Source organism: Chelonia mydas, chromosome 6 (genome assembly GCF_015237465.2).
Source record: "Chelonia mydas isolate rCheMyd1 chromosome 6, rCheMyd1.pri.v2, whole genome shotgun sequence".
NCBI classification, from domain to species: domain Eukaryota; kingdom Metazoa; phylum Chordata; order Testudines; family Cheloniidae; genus Chelonia; species Chelonia mydas.
In genome coordinates, this window is record NC_051246.2 from 22,000,871 (window position 1) to 22,020,973 (window position 20,103).

Below are 20,103 nucleotides of genomic sequence, written 5' to 3' on the forward strand. Positions count from 1 at the left end.
CAAGGGTCTGGGTCTGTAGTCACCTAGGCAAATTGGTGAGGCTTTTTACTGAACCTTGCCCAGGAAGTGGGGTGCAAGGTTTTGGGAAGTATTTTAGGGGGAAAGACGTTTCCAAACAGCTCTTCCCCAGTAACCAGTATTTGTTTGGTGGTGGTAGTGGCCAATCCAAGGACAAAGGGTGGAATATTTTGTACCTTGGGGAAGTTTTGACCTAAGCTGGTAAAGGTAAGCTTAGGAGGTTTTTCATGCAGGTCCCCACATCTGTACCCTAGCGTTCAGAGTGGGGAAGGAACCTTGACAGAAACAATGGGTGTTACCATACACACTGTAACGAGAGTGATCACTTAAGGTGAGCTATTAAGCAGGAGAGCCGGGGGTGGGGGGGGAGAGAACCTTTTGTAGTGATAATCAAGGTGGGCCATTGTAGTGATAATCAAGGTGGGCCATTTCCAGCAGTTGACAAGAACGTCTGAGGAACGGTGGGGGGAATAAACATGGGGAAATAGTTTTACTTTGTGTAATGACCCATCCACTCCCAGTCTTTATTCAAGCCTAAGTTAATTGTATCCAGTTTGCAAATTAATTCCAATTCAGCAGTCTCTCGTTGGAGTCTGTTTTTGAAGTTTTTTTGTTGAAGAATTGCCACTTTTAGGTCTGTAATCGAGCGACCAAAGAGATTTGGTTTTTGAGTGTTATAATTCTTGACGTCTGATTTGTGTCCATTTATTCTTTTACATAGAGACTGTCCAGTTTGACCAATGTACATGGCAGAGGGGCATTGCTCGCATATATCACATTGGTACATGTGCAGGTGAACGAGCCTCCGATAGTGTGACTGATGTGATTAGACCCTATGATGGTGTCCCCTGAATAGATATGTGGACACAGTTGGCAACGGGCTTTGTTGCAAGGATACGTGCCTGGGTTAGTGGTTCTGTTGTGTGGTGTGTGGTTGTAGATCCTTGATGATGCGTTGGAGAGGACGTTCTTGTTCCTCAGACATTCTTGTCAACTGCTGGAAATGGCCCACCTTGATTATCACTACAAAAGGTTTCCCCCCCTGCTCTCCTGCTTCATAGCTCACCTTAAGTAATCACTCTCGTTACAGTGTGTATGGTAACACCCATTGTTTCATGTTCTCTATGTATATAACTCTCCCTGCTGTATTTTCCACTGAATGCATCCGATGAAGTGAGCTGTAGCTCACGAAAGCTTATGCTCAAATAAATGAGTTAGTCTCTAAGGTGCCACAAGTACGCCTTTTCTTTTTGCGAATACAGACTAACACGGCTGCTACTCTGAAACCTTTAATTGTGTGTGTTTTGTTTTGTTAAAATTATGCTATTTATTTTATAGATGAAAGACTTACCAAGAAGAATTTTGATCTAGAAAAGTTAGATATCCCCAAAGAGAAAAACAGATGTGAACAAACTGAGATTCCAACTGTGGCTATGGAAAATCAGATACTGCTTGGTGGAATTTCAAGTACAGAAGATGGATTTATTACTGAAATATTTAGTCAAAATAGGCCATTTAGTTCTGAAAACCTTAACTTTGAAAATACAATAATTAATAAACCTGGTGAAGAAGGGTTTCACTCCAGTCAAGACAGTCATTTATCCACTATGGCTGTTGGAGAAACTTTGCTGGATCAATTCAAATACCCTCTTACTATTGAAAGTCAAAATACAATACTCAAGGTCAAAATACAGCCACTTGTAGAAGACAATCATGATAATGAAATCCTTGGAAAATGTCAGAAGCTACAAGACCTAAATCCTTCAGAAGAAGCTAAACATACATATCCACCTTGTCCACTGTCGCACTCATACAATGTCCATTTTCTGTCTTCCTTAATGATGCAACATAGAAATTCTAATGATTTGTCACTAAGTACCTGCCCTCCAGAAGGAACAATCAATCAAAATGTCAGAATGATACCAGTAAGATTCAACAAAACAGATTTCTGTTTATATATTTTTTTCTTGATTTAAGTGTGTGAATAAGCACAGTTCCCATATTAAGAGAAAGCATAAGATGCTTTAAAGTTATTACTATATAAGTTGTATTAGCTACTATTTCTCTCTCTTAAAGTTATGCTCAAATCAACTGGTTAGTCTCTAAGGTGCCACAAGTACTCCTTTTCTTTTTGCGAATACAGACCAACACGGCTATTACTCTGAAATCTCTCTTTTATGCGGAACATAGGACCTTCACCACTGCGTTCCATTTTTGCCAGTCCCTGTCTGCAGGGTTCACCATGCTATTCTGATAGCTTTCAATTCTGCTTGTATTGTGCATTTCCATGTTATCCTTGGTCTTGTTGCTGCTTACCCCAGAGGTTCCAGTCCAGTGCCCATCTTGTTATTCTCTTTGGGTCTTTCCTCCATGTATGTCCTAGCCATCTTCATTTTTTTTCCCCTGTAATTTCCTGTTCTATTGGTTTCTGTTTCATTCTCCTCTAGAGTGCTTCCTTAGTGACTCTTTTCTGGCCAGCTGATATTGAGGATTTGTCTAAGGCTGTTAGCTGTTTATGAAAATTTGGAGTTTAGATAGTAAGGTCTTAATAAGTCTCCAAGTTTCAATATGATATAGTAAAACTGACTCTGCAATTGTGTTAAATATTCAAAGTTACTTTGGAGGGCAAGATTTCTGTTTCTACAGAGGGGCTTTAGAGTTACAAAGGCATGTCTGGCTTTCACTATTCTCGCTTTAATGTCTTTGTTCCATCTGTTGTACTTACAGTGCAGCAAAGATATGTGAAATGTCCAACCTTTTCTATGGTTGTTTGCAGTGTTGTAGCTGTGTTGGTCCCAGGATGTTAGAAGATGGGTGAGGTAATATCTTTTACTGGACCAATGTCTGTTGGTGAAAGAGACAAGCTTTTAAGCTAAGCAGTGCTCTTCTTCAAGTCTGGGAAAGGTACTCAGAATGTTACAGCTAAATACAAGGTGGAACGGATTGTTTACAATAAGTAGTTATCACACTTTCTAAGGGACCTTTCAACGTGAGGTGGCTCATTAGCACCTCTGCAGTCATATGACAAAAAGGGAGGTTAGTGGGTTACAGATTGTTGTAATAAGCCATAAATCCTTGTCTTTATTAAGACCATGATTTGTAGTGTCTAACAAAGTGTGTAGTGTCTAACAAAGTTATGTGGAACAGATTGTTTATCATAAGTAGTTAACACATATTCAAAGGGACCGTTGTTTATCTTAAATTGATCACCTGATTGTGAAGTTTCAGATTAGGTGGTCTGTGTTTGTTGTAATTTCTGTTCATAACTTTTAAATTTGAAAATAAAAATCAGGTATTACAGATGATGCAATTACAAGTGCACTGTATTTAAAATACAAAGATATGTTCATGAACAAGAAAACAGTAGTATTGTGTTCAGCTTTCTTTCACAAGGTTTTATTTTAGTATCTACTAGTACTAGATAGATTGAAACAGTTTTATACACCTCTCTGACTATCTCTAGATCATATAAATATAATAGAATCATAGACTGTGAGGCCAGAAGAGACTGTAGTCATCTAGTCTGACCTGTATAACACAGACCATTGGACTTCCTTGAATTAATTCGTATTTGAACTAGAGCATATCTTTTAGAAAAAATCCTATCTTGATTTAAAATTGTCAGTGATGGAGAATTCACCATAACCCTTGGTAAGACGTTCCAATGATTAATTACATTCACTTAATTTTTTTACCTTTATTTTCAGTTTTAAATTGTCTAGCTTCCATTTCCAGCCATTGGATCTTGTTCAGTCTGTTAGACTGAAGAGCCCTATATCAAAATGTTGTTCCCCATGTAGGTATTTATAGATTGTGATCAAGTCACCCTTAGCCTTTTTTTTCTTTTGGTTAAACTTAACAGACTGAGCTCATTGTGTCTGTAACGCATGTTTTCCAATCCTTTAATCATTCTCCTGTCCCATTGATCACTCTCCAATTTAATCAGTATCCTTTTGGAGTTTTGAACATCACAAGTGGACATAATATTCCAGTAGCGATTGCACCAGTGCACCATATCCCCCCTAAATTTCAAGGTCATTGTAAATCAAGTTTTTGAAAAACCAAATCTTCTTCTTCGAGTGCTGTCTCTGTGGGTGCTCCACTTCAGGTGTCGGTGTGTCCCATCTGTGACATTATTGACATGAACTGTGACCACATAGATCATTGTTGCAACCAGGGTCCTATGGTGGCACCAGGTCTTGTACAGAGCAGGTCAAGTGGGGTGTCTATGGAAAGGTTGTAGTTTGCTGGTTATGATTATGCTGTCTGTGTGTGCGTATTATTTTTGTGTTGGAAGTTATGACTATTGGCTATGTACTTGTATCTCAATGTGTTTGATTCCAAGTAGCCTCAGTGAAGCATTTGGTCAGCTTCTTGAGAATGGGCATTTACTGAAACTAGTCCTATCAAGAAACACTTAACTGACAATGGACTTTGGGAGATGCCAATCTACATCTGAGCTTTCTTGGGAATGTTCAAACTAACATGTAAACTATGGCGTCGTCCTGCAAAAAGCTGTATCATTCATGGACATGTGACTTGCCTGGTGGCTACAAATTCCGTCTTGTTGCTGTGACTTTGCACAGAAGAACAAAGGGGTTTCTGCCCACAAGAGAAAGAATATAAAAGGCCTTGGAAACCCTTCCATTTTGTCTTCGGCTGGCTTAAGAGATGGCCTCTCCACTCCCAAGAGATGCCTGAAAGAAACTGGAACAAAGGACAGTAACTACAGGGGTGTGAGTGATTACTGGACCAAGACTAGGAAGGATTCCAGTCTGTGAAAGAAGCTTATTGGAACATCTCTAAGGGTGAGATTTACCTGTATGCGGTTTCTTAATGTATTAGGCTTAGACTTGCATGTTTTGTTTCGTTTTACTTGGTAACTTACATTGTTCTGTCTGTTATTACTTGGAACCACTTAAATCCTACTTTTTATACTTAATAAAATCACTTTTTGCTTATTAATTAACCCAGAGTGAGTAATTAATACCCGGGGGAGCAAACAGCTCTGCATATCTCCCTATCAGTGTTTTATAGAGGGTGGACAATTCATGGGTTTACCCTGTATAAGCTTTATACAGAGTAAAACGGATTTATTTGGGGTTTAGGCTCCCAGAAAGACTGAATATTGGGTGCTGGGAAAGTCCCTGTTAACTGAGAAGCCCCTGGACTAAATGAATCTTCGTTTCTGTGAACTGCAGGGGGTGTGGCCCAGCCTCTTGGTCTGTGCTGGAGCCAACTGGTGTGTCTAGCCCAGCAAGATGGGAGTGGAGGAAAGCTTTTTCTGGCAGGGGGGTTTGTTCTCAGTGGTATGCCAGCATATCTAGTGACAGTCTTGAGGGAGTTTCTGTGACCCAACCCATCACAGTGGCGTAGTTGAGCAGGATCTGTGCACAGCTGATTGCTTTGAGATACTGGTAGTGATTTTAAGTGAGTTTAAGTGTGCTTTCTGGAGAACAAACAAAGTGGTTACTGGTTTGTTATTTTCTGTTTGCTTATTTCGGGTAAGGGAAATAGAGGCAACCTTTTCTGGCAGGGGGGTTTGTTCTCAGTGGTATCCCACTACATCTAGTAACAGTCTTGAGGGAGTTTCTGTGGCCCAACCCATCACACAGTGAATCTGAGATTTTCAGTAGCAGTGTCTGGTCAGGATGCGCCTGTGCTGTAGCAGTCTCACGGCACCACTCGTGCCTCATCTAGCTCGCGCACACCCCGACCCCTGCAGTTCCTTCTCAGCCATCCTCGGCTTAAGACAGAGTCCGGTAGCAGTGTCACTAAAAGCCTTCAAAAACATTATTCTATCTAACTTAATCTAGTTATTACCCTTATTTATTCGTAATTTGTTACTTTAATTACTATAGTTCTAGTTAGCGTTAGTTAAACTTTGTTAGATAGCCATAAAAAAACTTTTCATTTTCCCATCTCCCTTTTTCATAAATATGCCTGGCTCCCCAGGATTTAAAAGATGTACTTCATGTAAGGACGCAATACCAATTTCTGATGGCCGCTCCTTATATGTCTGATGCTTAGGTGAGTCACACGTACCGCAGAAGTGCGCTCACTGCAACAATCTCAAAGCGAGAGCAACGAGAGATAGGGATCTTAATCTTAAACTTATTTTAATGGAGAAATCCCTCACTTCTACTTTGGGCCCTGGACAATCCACAACAAGGGACTCCACGGGTGCATCCTCTATGGATAGACTAAGTGCCGACTCCTCTACACAATGGAGGAAAAAGGCCATGTCTTGGCCACCAAGCCAAGAACTTTTAAAAAAGAATGGTCCCCGGCGAGATCCCTCCCCGTGATGCCGACCTCCTCCAGAATGAGCACCATTGATGCACTGGGCACCTCCAACACCGTCCGCTCCATGACCTCTGCCAGCAGGAGAAAGGAGTCGAGTAGCAGGCACAAAGCAACCTCCTGCTCCACAGCACCGACTACCCCTACAAAGGGCACGGTATTGCAACCTCAACCACCTGTGATGCTCCCCATGTGGCACCAAGCTCATCAGCACTGAAGAAGGCTACACACAAAGGGTCGGCACCAGGCTCATTTCCACCTAGAGCGGCGGCGCAGAAGGATACAGCACCGCATACAATGGTACCAATCCCCCTTATGCACTCGTCATATATGGAAGTATTCTCTGTTCCCAGATCTCCACTGCTCGGCACTGCCTGCTTGCCAGCATCGACGGCACTGGACCAACCAGAATCTCCCGATGCTCCACCTTTTTCGAGTGATGAGGGGGACAACATGGAGGAGGCAGTTTTCTCATCTGGACGGTCCTCCCCAGCAGGCACGGAATCTCGTTATAGATCCAGGGAACAGAGCACCAGGGACTTTCCCCAATGGCTCACTAATCCATGGATGTGCCGTCCCATTCCATTTCCCATTAAGTGGCCACAATGGGACCCATGCACAGCCTACAGGTTTCAATTTCACAGACCTCCCACTTCCCACAGGAAACCCGTACACTCTGTGATGACGTTGGTACCCAACCCCTCTGAGGGGACAGAGGAGGTGGAGGAAGACAGGGATGAGACCACAGAATATGAAACATCCCTTGATCACAACTCCTCTTCTTCCCCTGACAAGGCAGTTATGCTCCCGCCTTCCACTACTACAGATGACTTCAAACACTTTCAGGAGTTATTGCCATGGGTGGCACAGAGCCAAAATATTCCTCTTGAGGAGGTTCCAGAAACGCAACACCAACTCCTCAAGATCCTACACACTTCATCTACGTCAAAAATAGCTTTGCCCATAAACGACGCTCTGATGGAACCTTTAGAAACTGTGGCAAACACCTGCCATCATCCCCCCAACCAATAAGCATATGGACAGGAAATACTATGTACCAAAAAGTCATGGACTTCCTTTTTTCACACACACAGCCTAACTCCTTAGTGGTGGATGCGGTCAACCAGTGGGGCAAATATCCTCAATTCAAATCCACACCACAAGACAAGGATTGGAAGAGACTAGACTTCTTGGGGCAAAAAGTTTACTCTTCTGCAACTCTTCAATTCCACACAGCCAATTACACACTATTAGTCGCCAGCTACGATTGTGATAATTATATAAAACTGAACGATTTCATCCAGGAAATTCCAGAGGAAAAAAGAGACCAATTCCATGCCATTGTCAATGAGGAACAACTTATTGCTAGAGCAGCACTCCAGACATCCCTCGACAGGGTGGACACAGCAGCATGCATGACGGCGACAGCTATTGTCATGCACAGAACATCCTGGTTGCACTCATAGATTCATAGATTCATAGATATTTAGGTCAGAAGAGACCATTATGATCATCTAGTCTGACCTCCTGCACAACGCAGGCCACAGAATTTCACCCACCACTCCTACAAAAAAAACCTCACACCTATATCTGTGCTATTGAAGTCCTCAAATCATAGTTTAAAGACTTCAAGGAGCAGAGAATCCTCCAGCAAGTGACCCGTGCCCCATGCTACAGAGGAAGGCGAAAAACCTCCAGGGCCTCTTCCAATCTGCCCTGGAGGAAAATTCCTTCCCGACCCCAAATATGGCGATCAGCTAAACCCTGAGCATATGGGCAAGATTCATCAGCCAGATACTACAGAAAATTCTTTCCTGGGTAGCTCAGATCTCACCCTATCTAATAGCCCATCACAGGCCATTGGGCCTATTTATGAATATTTAATTACCAAAACCATGTTATCCCACTCATCTGATATCCCAAGGGAACTCCAGACCAAGGTAGAGAACCTTTCCCTCGACAGGGACAAGCTCTTCCCCGCTAAAATGGATGAGGTCCTCCATTCCATGAAGGCCACACTGAGGACCCTCAGGGTCTACACACACCCTAACAGGAGATGCAGATACCAGCCTTACAATCATAACAGAGACAGCGCGTCTCAGCGCCAGCAGAGACCATACGACAATCAAAGACAAGGGCACAGACCACAGAGATGTTGCCTTACCCAATCTCAGGCTGCGACGTCCCAAGCACCACCAAACAAGACACAATTTTGAAATGTTGGTCGAGAGTCTAACCGACCTCCCCCGACCATCAGCGCCAATAGAACAAACAATCCAAACTTTGGTCATCGGCTTCGACCATTTTACCATACGTGGGCCTCTATCACCATGGACCATTGGGTTTTAGAGATCATTCACACGGGTTATGCCGTCCCCTTTACTTCCATCCGACCTACCCACCCCCTCTTCCCCATTTCTCTTCAGGGACCCTCTCACAAGCATCTATTGAGACAAGAAGTAAGAACATAAGAAAGGGTGGAGATGGATGGCAGGAGAGAGATCACTTGACCATTACCTGTTAGGTTTACTCCCTCTGGGGCTCCTGGCATTGGCCACTGTTGGTAGACAGGATACTGGGCTGGATGGACCTTTGGTCTGACCCAGCATGGCCGTTCTTATATTCTTAAGTACATCACCTTCTACAACTAGAGGCCGTGGAACAAGTTCCAACACAACACAGAGGGAAGGGATTTTATTCTCATTATTTCCTGACTCTAAAAAAAAACGGAGGTTGGCAACTCATACTAGATCTCAGAAAACTCAACAAATTTGTCTGTACCCACAGATTCAAAATGGTCATACTGAACTCTATCATCCCTGTGCTGGAAGAGGGTGACTGGCTCTAAACTTTGAACCTGCAAGATGCTTATTTTCACATTACCATCCATCACGCTCACAGAGAATTCCTGTAATTCACAGTGGGACAAGATCACTTCCAATACAGAATACTGCCATTCAGAGTGTTGACAGCTCCAAGTGTCTTTACCAAAATCCTAGTGGTGGTAGCTGCTCATTTGTGCAGACAGGGAATATTGATATTCCCATACTTAGATGATTGCCTGCTAAAAGGCCCTACCCTGACAGAAACATTATGCATTACTTGACACACCAGCTCTCTTTTTCACTCCCTAGTGCTACAAATCAATGAAAAGAAATCTATCCTAACTCCAGTACAATGATTGGACTTCATAGGAGTGCACCTGGACTCAGTGGAGGCTAAAGCATCACTCCAATGCCCGGATTCACAGCAATGACCTCCCTCATATGATCTCCCATGGGTGTCTGCACACACCTGCCTACAACTCTTGGGACATATGGCTGCCACCACTTTCTTTGTAAAACACACCAGACTCTACACGCGCTGCCTTTGAGGATGGCAGAGCTCGGTATATATTCCACGAAAGCACAGCCTAAACAAAAGACTTGCACCGACTCCAGAGATTCTACATTTACTAGGATAGTGGACAAACCCAGTAAATGTTTGCTCAGGCATCCCGTTTCAACAGGATCCATCATCCAGACAAATCACAACAGATGCTTCACTGATCGCATGGGGAGCTCACCTAAACCAACATACAATCCAAGGAAAGTGGTCCCCCACTGAAACACATTTACACATCAACCCTGCTTGAATTATGCACGTTCCACAACACATGCCCTCATTTCCTCCCTCTTATATGAGGCAAAACGATAAGGGTCCTGACGGACAACATTGTGTGTATGTTCTATATAAAGCGACAGGGTGGAATATGTTCCCACTCCTTATGCACAGATGCCTTAAAACTATGGAATTGGTGCATAAAACACATCACTATTACAGCAGCATACCTCCCGGGTCAACTGAACATGATGGCGGACACATTAAGCAGACAGTTTTCCCAAGAGCACGAATGGGAACTGAATGATGAAATAACACAACACATATTTCACGTATGGGGATCCCCACACATAGACCTGTTCATGACATCAGTAAACAAGAAATGCGCAGTTTTGCTCACAAGCAGGACTAGGGGCATGATCCCTAGGGGACGCGTTTCTCATCAAATGGAACGCTCCCCTCCTATACACATTCCCACCAATAGCTCTAAAATACAAATCGACAGGGCCAAAATAATACTCATAGTCCCGACATGGCCCAGACAGACATGGTTCCCTTACCTGACACCCATGATGATGTGCACATCGTTCACTCTCCCTCCCCTATGGAATCTTCTCTCTCAGGACGATGGTCAAGTCCTCCATCCAGACCCAGAGAAACTTCAGCTGATGGTGTGGCTCCTTCATGGCTCCACTGCGATGAACTAACCTGCTCAGAACATGTAAAACAAGTGTTAATAAACAGCAGGAATCACAACACGCGTACTACTTACCTCCAAAAATAGAAAAGATTCTTCCTATGGTGCCAGAACAAACAAATATCTGCAAGCCAGGCACCACTTCCACTAATCCTGCAATATTTATTATCCCTAAAGAACTCAGGGCTTGCTATGAGCTCACATAGGTGTTCATCTTGCCACCATCACAGCCTTCCATCAGCAGGTAGACGGGACTTCGATATTTGCTCACCCGATTACTAAGCAGTTTCTCGCGGGCATACAGAACATGTACCCAGACGTCTGAGAACCCACGCCAGCATGGGTCTTAAATCTACTCAGAAGTCTAACCATAGCCCCATTTGAACCCTTAGCCACATGCTCATCACTTCACTTATCTATGAAAGTGGCGTTCCTGGTCGCCATTAGATTGGTGTGAAGAGTCAGTGAAATAGGGGCTCTCATGGCTCACCTGCAATATACAATATTCTTCAAGGATAAAGTGACACTTAGAACGCATCCTTAGTTTATGCCCAAAATGTTGTCCTTGTTCCATCTCAACCAACTGATTCACTTACCTACATTTCATCCAAAACCACTCACTAACACTCAAGAGGCTGTCCTGTACACATTGGATTAGCATTTTATCTGGACAGAACGAAGCTCCTCCGGAAATCACCTCGACTTTTTGTGTCAACAACAGAACGATCAGAGGGCTCTGCCATATCTACGCAAAGATTATCTAAATTCATATCCAGCTGTATCCATATGTGCTATACAACACTGAAGCCCCTCTGGGCATCAGAACCCACTCAACAGGAGCCTCATCTACCTCCATAGCATTCCTACACAATGTGCCCATTCTAGACATCTGATGTCTGTGTTTGCCACACCGTTTCTAAAGGTTCCATCAGAGCGTCGGGCCTCTTAACACACATTCATGAACCACTATGCAATTACTCTTGGTTCAAGCTCAGACACAAGACTCGGCCTCACTGTACTAGCCTCAGCAACAAACTGAATTCCTAAGTCCTTTCCATCCTCATGAGGGCACTGCTCTACATTCACCTGAAGTGGAGCACCCGCAGGGACAGCACTTGAAAAAGAAGAGACAGTTACTCACCATGTGCAGTAACTGAGGTTCTTCGAGATGTGTGAATCCCTGTGAGTGCTCCACTACCAACCCTTCTCCCCTCTATTTCGGAGTACGAGCTAAACGCTCCACGGTAGAGAAAGGACCTGAAAGGGTCGGGGCGTGAGCATGCTAGATGAGGCACCAGTGGCACCTCAAGACTGCTACTGCGCATGCGCGCCCTGACCAGACACTGCTACTGAACATCTCCGATCGATGGCACCGGGATGCACCGACACCTGAAGTGGAGCACCCACAGGGACACACATCTCGAAGAACCTCAGTTACTGCACAAGCTGAGCAACCTTCTCTTAAACTTTGAACTAAAAGGCTATGATTTTTCACAATTGAAATCAAATAGCTACATTTTTCTATAAATGTGTTGAAGTTAAAGAAAGGAATGAAAGAAAACTATTCTCTTTCTCTAGGTATTCAGACCGCTACTAGATCCAGTTACTGGTGCGAATAATTGTATTTGTTATGACCAATTCAAAGGAATGCTTAATAGTTGTGTACAGTCACAAGCCTTGCCAGATAGCTCCGATGGTAAGTGTTTGGAGAAGTCACCTACTGTGAGTTTGATTTTTTTAATTTGGTCTTCCATCTACAACTGACAGTATAAATGATTGACTGTCCCTGTATATAGAAGATTCTCTTTGTGCCTGTGTGTGCATGACTGTTCAGATTTCTAGTTTGTTTTTCTCCTCTAAGTGAATTTTTTGTTAGCACTTATTAAAGTGTGATGGGATTGGAGATGGAAGTCCTCTATTTATCCATGCATAAGGCTATGTTTATGTCACTAAGGTCATGGAAGTCACGGAATCCGTGACTTCCAGAGACCTCCATAACATTCTCTGCTTCAGCCCCAGGGGCCCCCTGCACGGTTCCAGTGACAGGCGACAGCCTCCTGTGGGGGCCCTCGTCAGGGTTCCAGCAATGGGTGACAGCCTCGCGCAGGAGGGTGGGTAGGGGGTGCCTTTGGCAAGTGGCTGAGGGCATCCAGTTTTCTCTTTGGGAAATATGGTCACCCTGCAGCCCCCAGCCGCCGTCGGTGAAGGGGGGCCCCCCTGTAGCTTCCAGCTGCCATATGCAGAGGAGGAACCCCACAGCTCCCAGCCACCATGGTGGTAGGGGAAACCATGGAGCCGCAGCAGCAAAAGTCACAGACGGGTCACGGCTTCCGTGAATTTTTGTTTATTGCCCATGACCTGTCTTAGGGAGATTATCAGTCTTCAGGTTATTTTAGATCTTGACCTCTCTGCTGAGTCTGCCAGCAGTGAGTGCCACTTGTAATTGGAGATTTGTAATGTGGATACTTACACATTAGAAATAAAACTGCAATCACAAGCTCATTTGATATAAGCCACTGAACAGCTATTAAATGGGAATGATTTTTTGTCATTACTCACAAGGCCCAAATTTGAACCAGTTACTGAAAGGTAAGAAGTATTATATACCATCACCAATCCTCTTGAATTGTTCCCCAGTGTTCTAATTTCTGATTGCAGGCTAGCTTTGTGACCTTTGATCTTGCTATGTGATAATGTGGGTTTTACATCATGGAGGTTGAAAGGAAATTGTTTTTAATTTCTAGGCAGTATTGTTTCTACCCATGTACCTCTTTTTACTTTGATGTCCATAAGGAAGCTGAAGAAGTTTGATAGAGTATGTGTTTGAAAAAATTATCGTATCTCACTGGTTATTTTGAAAAGATATAAAGTTCAATTAAAGGATAGCTTTCTCCTTGGTCCTTTGAAAAGATATTGCTCAGGTTCAAGTAGGTAGGCATGAGCTCTCGTCTCAGGAGCTCAGTAATGGCCACTTTGCGCCCTGTCCATACACAGTTGTACAAGGGAAGGAGAGGGGGTGGGGGTGGGCAAAAGGAGCCTTACACCGTTGCATAGAGGCCATGCACAGTTGCATTCCTTGTGTGCAACAGTATTCCTTGCTTACTAGCCAAAGGGGTGAAGGAAGAGACAGGAGTAAAGCCGGATATACAGAGCTGGACAGATATGCAGAAGGGATCATGCTGCATCTTCCTAAGTAGTGATGCCGGGGGTGTGCTCCCTACAGAGGGATTGTGCATCCTTGAAGAATGTTGCCTTTTGGAGCTCCTCCTGCGATTATGCTGCTCTGCATCAGTCGTAGCATGAGCCAGTGCCAAAAAGTCAAAGCTGCCTTTTATATGGGTGCCAGACCACAAAGCATGTTCTCCAGTTGGTTCTTCTAATGTATGAGATTCTTCTCATAGCCATTTGTCATGTGATCAGGTATTAGATTAGATTAGATTAGGTATTTGCCCTCCAGTGGCAAGTTGCACATTCATTAGCCTTTATTAACATAACATCGCTGAGAAATGTATAATTTTTCCCAGCTGTTTTGAGAAACATCAGGCTGGCTCAATATTGGGGTCTCTTTTCCCAACATTCCTGACAGGAAGTCTGTTATAGGAGAACATTCAATATTTTTATGCAAGCCGGGCTGCACTTTCAGAGTGCTTGTTTTAATTTTTGTCAGCGTCCTACGTAATCCTGTGATGTCCAAATCTTTTTTTCCTCAGACCTATAGTATAAAAGATCTCCTAATGTTTGCCATTGTCCTCATTGTTTGTTAAAAAAAAAAACCCTCCATTTTGTGTGACAGAACCTTGCAGTGAGGTCAGCACTTTACCTCAGACTAGTGCTCCTGTCTGTGATGAACTTGTAAGTATGAATTTAGGATGCTGTTATTATTTTTCTAAAAGTTTTTGTTCTTTGTTTTTGATCTTACAGGCAAAATATTGTAGAAATTGAAAATGGAAATCACATAAACTGCCAAAGGGTAAAATGTTTTTTCAAATGCAGTCCTACATATTCCACATACAACAGAAAAAAGAGAACATTAGACATCCATTTTTGAAAATCTTGGCTGTAAAGTTAGGCTCCTAAATCCTCATTTAGGGGCTAATCTAAAACCCACTGAAGTCAATGGAAAGACTCTGATTGACTTCAGTGGGTTTTGGATCAGGCTGCTAGGCACCTAAGTAAGTGGCTGATTTTCAAAAGTGCTGAGGACCAGCAGCTGTCATTGAAGAGAATGGGTATTTCTGGGTTGACAGACTCAGGTTAGTGGAGCTTGCACTACTGCGTTGAAAGTAGCTGTGTAGATATCATGGTTTGGGCTGGAGCTCGGGCTCTGAAGCCTAAGGAAGGGGGTAGGCTTCAGAGCCTGAGTTCCAACCCAAGCCCCAACTTCAAAGCACTGCCTACACAGTTCTTTTTAGATCACTAGCACAAGCTCCAATCCCCAAGTGTCTCATCCTGGGCTGGGAGACTTGCTTCTGCGGGCAGTCTGCAGGCAACATGGATGTACCCAGTGAGGCTGGGCACATGCATAAGTACTTTGCTAAATCAGGGCCCGAAAGAGACACTAGTCTTGCAGATGCATTTTATTTGATAATGTAATGCACTATAGCTGCCATGCCTGCCCCCCAAAGGATTTCCCCAGCCCAAGGGGATCTTGGATGGTGTAGTAGCTTCTATGCTACCCCTCTGCCTCAGGCAGTCACATGGATTGTGGCCGGTCATCCCTGTACAGTCAGGGATGTGGCTTGTGGCTTGTGGCTACCTTTGCACATATCCCATCCTGAGCTATGCCAAAAACCCCTCAGCTGTCACTTAGCATCTGAGCCTGTATTATGTTGCGTGCATACAAAGGGGCAGAGTTAAGACTGGGGTACAACTATAATACTGGCAATTCCTACTGTTGGAGTGCTTCACTTTGCAACCCTAACATTCTCTTACTGTGTTTGGGTTTTTTAAATGTAATTTCCTAGGTTTATAAAAGACAAACCATAAAAACAAAGAAATTCCAGGTTGGAGAACTTTTTGCTAGACACCCCTAGAATACTGTCATGGACAAGGTGTGCCAGGGTTCCTGGTGAGTGCTTTAGTGTGTGCATTGAATGAATCAGGGGTTTATTCAGAGGTTTGATCATTTTGCAGTGGGTACTACAGTTCTTCCATGTACCAGCTTGACAAATGCTTTATGGTGGATAGTGTTGCCAATGAGTAAAGGTGTGGCAATTCCCATTTGAAGAAGAGTGCCACCAAAGTTTAGTCACTGACCACTGTGACAAATGTCATAGTATGGGAATGCTGCTTAAACTGTTAGGTCCCAGTCATAGAATATCAGGGTTGGAAGGGACCTCAGGAGGTCATCTAGTCCAACCTCCTGCTCAAAGCAGGACCAATCCCCAATTTTTGCCCCAGATCCTTAAATGGCCCCCTCAAGGATTGAGCTCACAACCCTGCGTTTAGCAGGCCAATGCTCAAATCACCGAGCTATCCCTCCCCCCAGTCCTGAAGTCATTGCTCAGTTGTTAATTAAATTATATCCCTTGGGTCCATAGGACTCAAGTTGTGTATTTTATGACTAATTCATGTGTTTCACATTAGTTGCTAAAGCAGTTTCTTAGCTTCTCCAGTGCAGTGTGGAACTGAGCTGATGATTGCCAGTATAGGAAGGGTGGGAACGTCTTTGTTACTGTAGAATATGTCTTTGTGCATTACCCATTGTTATTCTTTAGAAGTATAACCCTTCTGCCCATCAGAGTTGGCAGCAACAAGGGCGGATTCAGTATCTAGGGGTTCTGTTTTACTAACACAAGGCAAAACCGGCTTGAGCCCTCACCCAGTGACCTGGGACAATTACATACCACCCCCCTGAGCACCTCTAAGAGATAATACTTCCCCTCTCGCAAGCACGGAGTCTGAGTGTAGCAAAAGCCTTTTAATAAAGGAGGGAAACACCACAAACAGGATTCATAACACAAACCATGAGCAAATGACCCACCCCCAAGGAAGTTTGGCAGTGTCCTTTTCCCGTCAGGGTCTTAAGTCCTGCAACCCAACAGTCACCCCACCCACAGTTTCTGACCTTGGTCAGTGCAGCCCCAGAGTTCAGAGGTTTATCTGCAGAGTTTACCTCCCAGCCTCGGTGAAGGTGGAGGGAGGTATGGGAGGGGGGACATCCTACATGCTCCGCTGCTCGGGTTGACGGCCAAGTGCCACACCTCTCCATGGGGTTCTGCTGCAATCTTCACCACCAGCTGCGCCTCTCCACCAGCTGCCCTGCTATCCGCTCTGCTGCCCGTCCTGTCTGCTCCACTCCGCCAGCCACCCTGCTATCTGCTCCGCGCCCCTCCACTAGCCGTCCTCCTGGCCGCTCACCCACTTGTCTTCAAGCCCCTCCCCCACTTAGCACAGCTCTCAGTGATCTCAGCTCTTAGTAACTTCAGCTCTTCGGTGACTTCAGCTCTCAGTGAGTTTAGCTGGTAGTAGGGGAGCCTTAGTGCTGGTGCACCACGAGACCAAAGTAGGTCCAATGCTTAGACCTAGCTATCAGTGATTTCAGCTCTGCAGCATGTAACAAGACTCCTAATGGAGTCAAAATTAGGTCTGTGATACACGGTGGAGAGAGGAAGGATCAAAGTGGTGTTTAGGGCCCACACTGCCACGTCAAATTCTCTCAGTTCACTGGTTTTGGAACCCATGTCTCTTGCCTAGTGAGTGCTGCTTGGTTGAGGACGAGTCCCTCCATCATAAAATGCCAAGTACAGTTCTACGGTCCTTGATTCACATAACCAGGATAACAATGCTTTATTACTCCTGCCCCAATAACAAAGAGACTTGGGATCCCACAGAAGCCAAAGTGACCATTTGGGCAGGCAGTCCATTGTCTTAGGCAGGGTGGGTGTGCTCATGCAAACAAGATCAGCCTCTGAAGTCCTTTTCCACAGCTCACCACCAGATGTCAGGGTAGAGCTCACTCTGTCTCTGCTTACATCAGTATTTTTATTTGAATATTAAATGAAAATCATTCAGCCTAAGCTGTGACAGTTAGAACTAGCTAGTCTCCAAATTAGGTTTGAATACAGTTTTTGCTTTAAAATGCATTGTTTATGAGGCTATAAATTTTCATCTCCTGTCCTACTGGCACTGCAATTTAAAGTAGCATTTAAAGTATTCTTTTTAAGATGTGAAACTATTTATTTTTTTCAGGCGGAAGTAAGAGAGGCAATTGTTAGTAATATGGCTAATAACCAAAAGGAAGCAGTTTTTCAGAATTCAAATGCAGGAGAAACCAGCTGCAAGTTACTGACTACACAAAACGTAATGGAGGACCCCAGCTGTTCACACAGAAAAGATTCCAATCCAGTGGTAATTTCTGCCTGAAACTGACAGGAACAGTACACATTGAAGGAAATTATGTTTGTTTGTTTGCTTATTTATTTGCATTAGAGTAGTCTAGAAGTCCCAATCAGGGCACCCCTATGCGGGTGCTACACAGACAAGTAATGAGAAGGCAGTCCCTGTTCCACAGAACTAATGATCCAGGAGCCTATATTTAATTATACTATATTTTGTCTGTATTTACTATATAACATTAGAAACAAAGCAAGCTGTGGCGTTGGCTACATCCAAAAAGAGATGCTTGCTGTATAGTTATAGTTGAGTGAACAAAATGAAACACCATTGCAGAGCCATATTTCTGTCTTGTGGGACAAATCCTAAACACAGCACTAGTAATTGGAATGTGTCTTGGGGAGTTCCATGGTTGGGGAATCTAGAAAGCTATGAATCCTTCCCGCCTGAGATGAGGAGCAGCAGCATAGCCATTCAACGGCATTCTGCAATCAGACAGATAGGTATTCTTATGAAAACCTTTGTATCTATCTGCCTAGAACAGGGGTTGGCAACCTGCGGCACGCGTGCCAAAGGCGACACACGAGCCAATTTTTACTGGCATGCTGCTGCTAGCTGGGGTCCCGGCCGCCGTCCCCACTCAGCCCGCTGCCGGCCTGGGTGAATGTAATACACTACATCTGGCCCTGCTCAGCCCGCTGATGGTCTGAAGTTCTCAAAATATGTTCTTTCACCCCTTATCAAAAATTACACTACAATTAGCTTAAAAACTTAAAAACTCTGTTTGTATATTACAGTAATCGTTAAAAAATGTATAATGTTAATAAATACACAGGTTTGATGAAACAAAGTAGTTGTACTTATGTGCCTGTGCTTAATTTGTGTTTTCGATGATTTACCTTCTAAAAAAATCTCGCATGTCTCGCACCCCCAGAAAGGGCATCTCGCACCCCCAGGGGGTGTGTGCACCCCAGGTTAAAAACCACTGCACTAAACTGATAAGATCTGCATTTTAATTTTAAATGAAGCTTCTTAAACATTTTAAAAACCTTGTTTACTTGACATACAACAATAGTTTAGTTACATAATATAGACTTAGAGAGAGAGACCTTCTAAAAACATTAAAATGTATTACAGGCACGCGAAACCTTAAATTAGAGTGAATAAATGAAGACTCGGCACACCACTTCTGAAAGGTTTCCAACCCCTGGCCTAGAATGACTATCTCTTAGATGAAAACTAATAATTTATGATGTATTTCAGGTGATCTGCCAGTTGAAAGGAGGTACTCAAATACTCTGTATAAACAATTCTGGCACAAGAGAACTAAAAACAGTTCATCTGGTTCCCCAGTATCAAAACCAACATAATTATCTTCAGTCAGGTACAAAGAAAATGAAAATTTTAAATAATGTGTCAGATATTATGCCACAAATAATTAACATGTAACTATGTGTTTGCGTTTCTAAGCAACAGTGGTGCTGAGATGAGCCAGGACTAATGTGGCTACCACCAATTATTATTAATCATTATTTTACAGTGTCTGCTAGGTACTTCACAAAAAGACCACAAGATTGCTACAAGAGATGTGCTGAAATTAGTGAATTGGTATATGATGTTAATAAACAGATTACATTCAGTAGGAAGCAGTTTTCTCCAAGCCATATGCATTCTCAAGGATGACACCAACTTGCATTTACAGAAGCTTGCCGCCAAATGTTACTCTTTCTCCAAAAATAAAAAGCAGATGAAGGGGCACTGATTTAGCATTAAGAGCTATCTTACCATTGTCTCCTTCCATGTTGTTTTTATTATTATCTGTTGTTTGTATTGCAGTAGTGCCAATGGGCACCAGTCTGAGATCAGGGTCTCATTATGTTAGGCACTGTAAAAACATGACTAACAGGCTCAATTTCACAAGATGCAGAGCATTTCCAACCCTGATTGACTTCAGTAGATTCTGCACATGCCCAACACATTTTATATAGTGTAAAAAAAACCAAGGCCCTTACCAAGGATAAATTTGAAAGATCCAAAATGAGGAAAATATTTATATTAAAATTCCAAATTCTATTACAGTCACAGTATCTCCAGAGGAGAGGAGGGTGAAACCATATCAGAGAACAACCATATGTCTTTATCTCCCATTT

At 43.5% G+C, this 20,103-nt stretch overlaps 1 protein-coding gene across 1 annotated transcript in view; it reads left to right on the top strand.

Moving 5' to 3' along the window:
* The window catches only part of TESMIN (testis expressed metallothionein like protein), a 38,214-nt gene that overhangs the window by 1,855 nt on the left and 16,256 nt on the right, over positions 1-20,103 (top strand). The window contains exons 2-6 of the mRNA XM_037899522.2: positions 1,357-1,943; positions 12,197-12,314; positions 14,412-14,470; positions 17,810-17,968; positions 19,217-19,337. Coding sequence (XP_037755450.1) covers positions 1,357-1,943; positions 12,197-12,314; positions 14,412-14,470; positions 17,810-17,968; positions 19,217-19,337 — 1,044 coding nt within the window. The remainder of the gene's footprint in view (positions 1-1,356; positions 1,944-12,196; positions 12,315-14,411; positions 14,471-17,809; positions 17,969-19,216; positions 19,338-20,103) is intronic.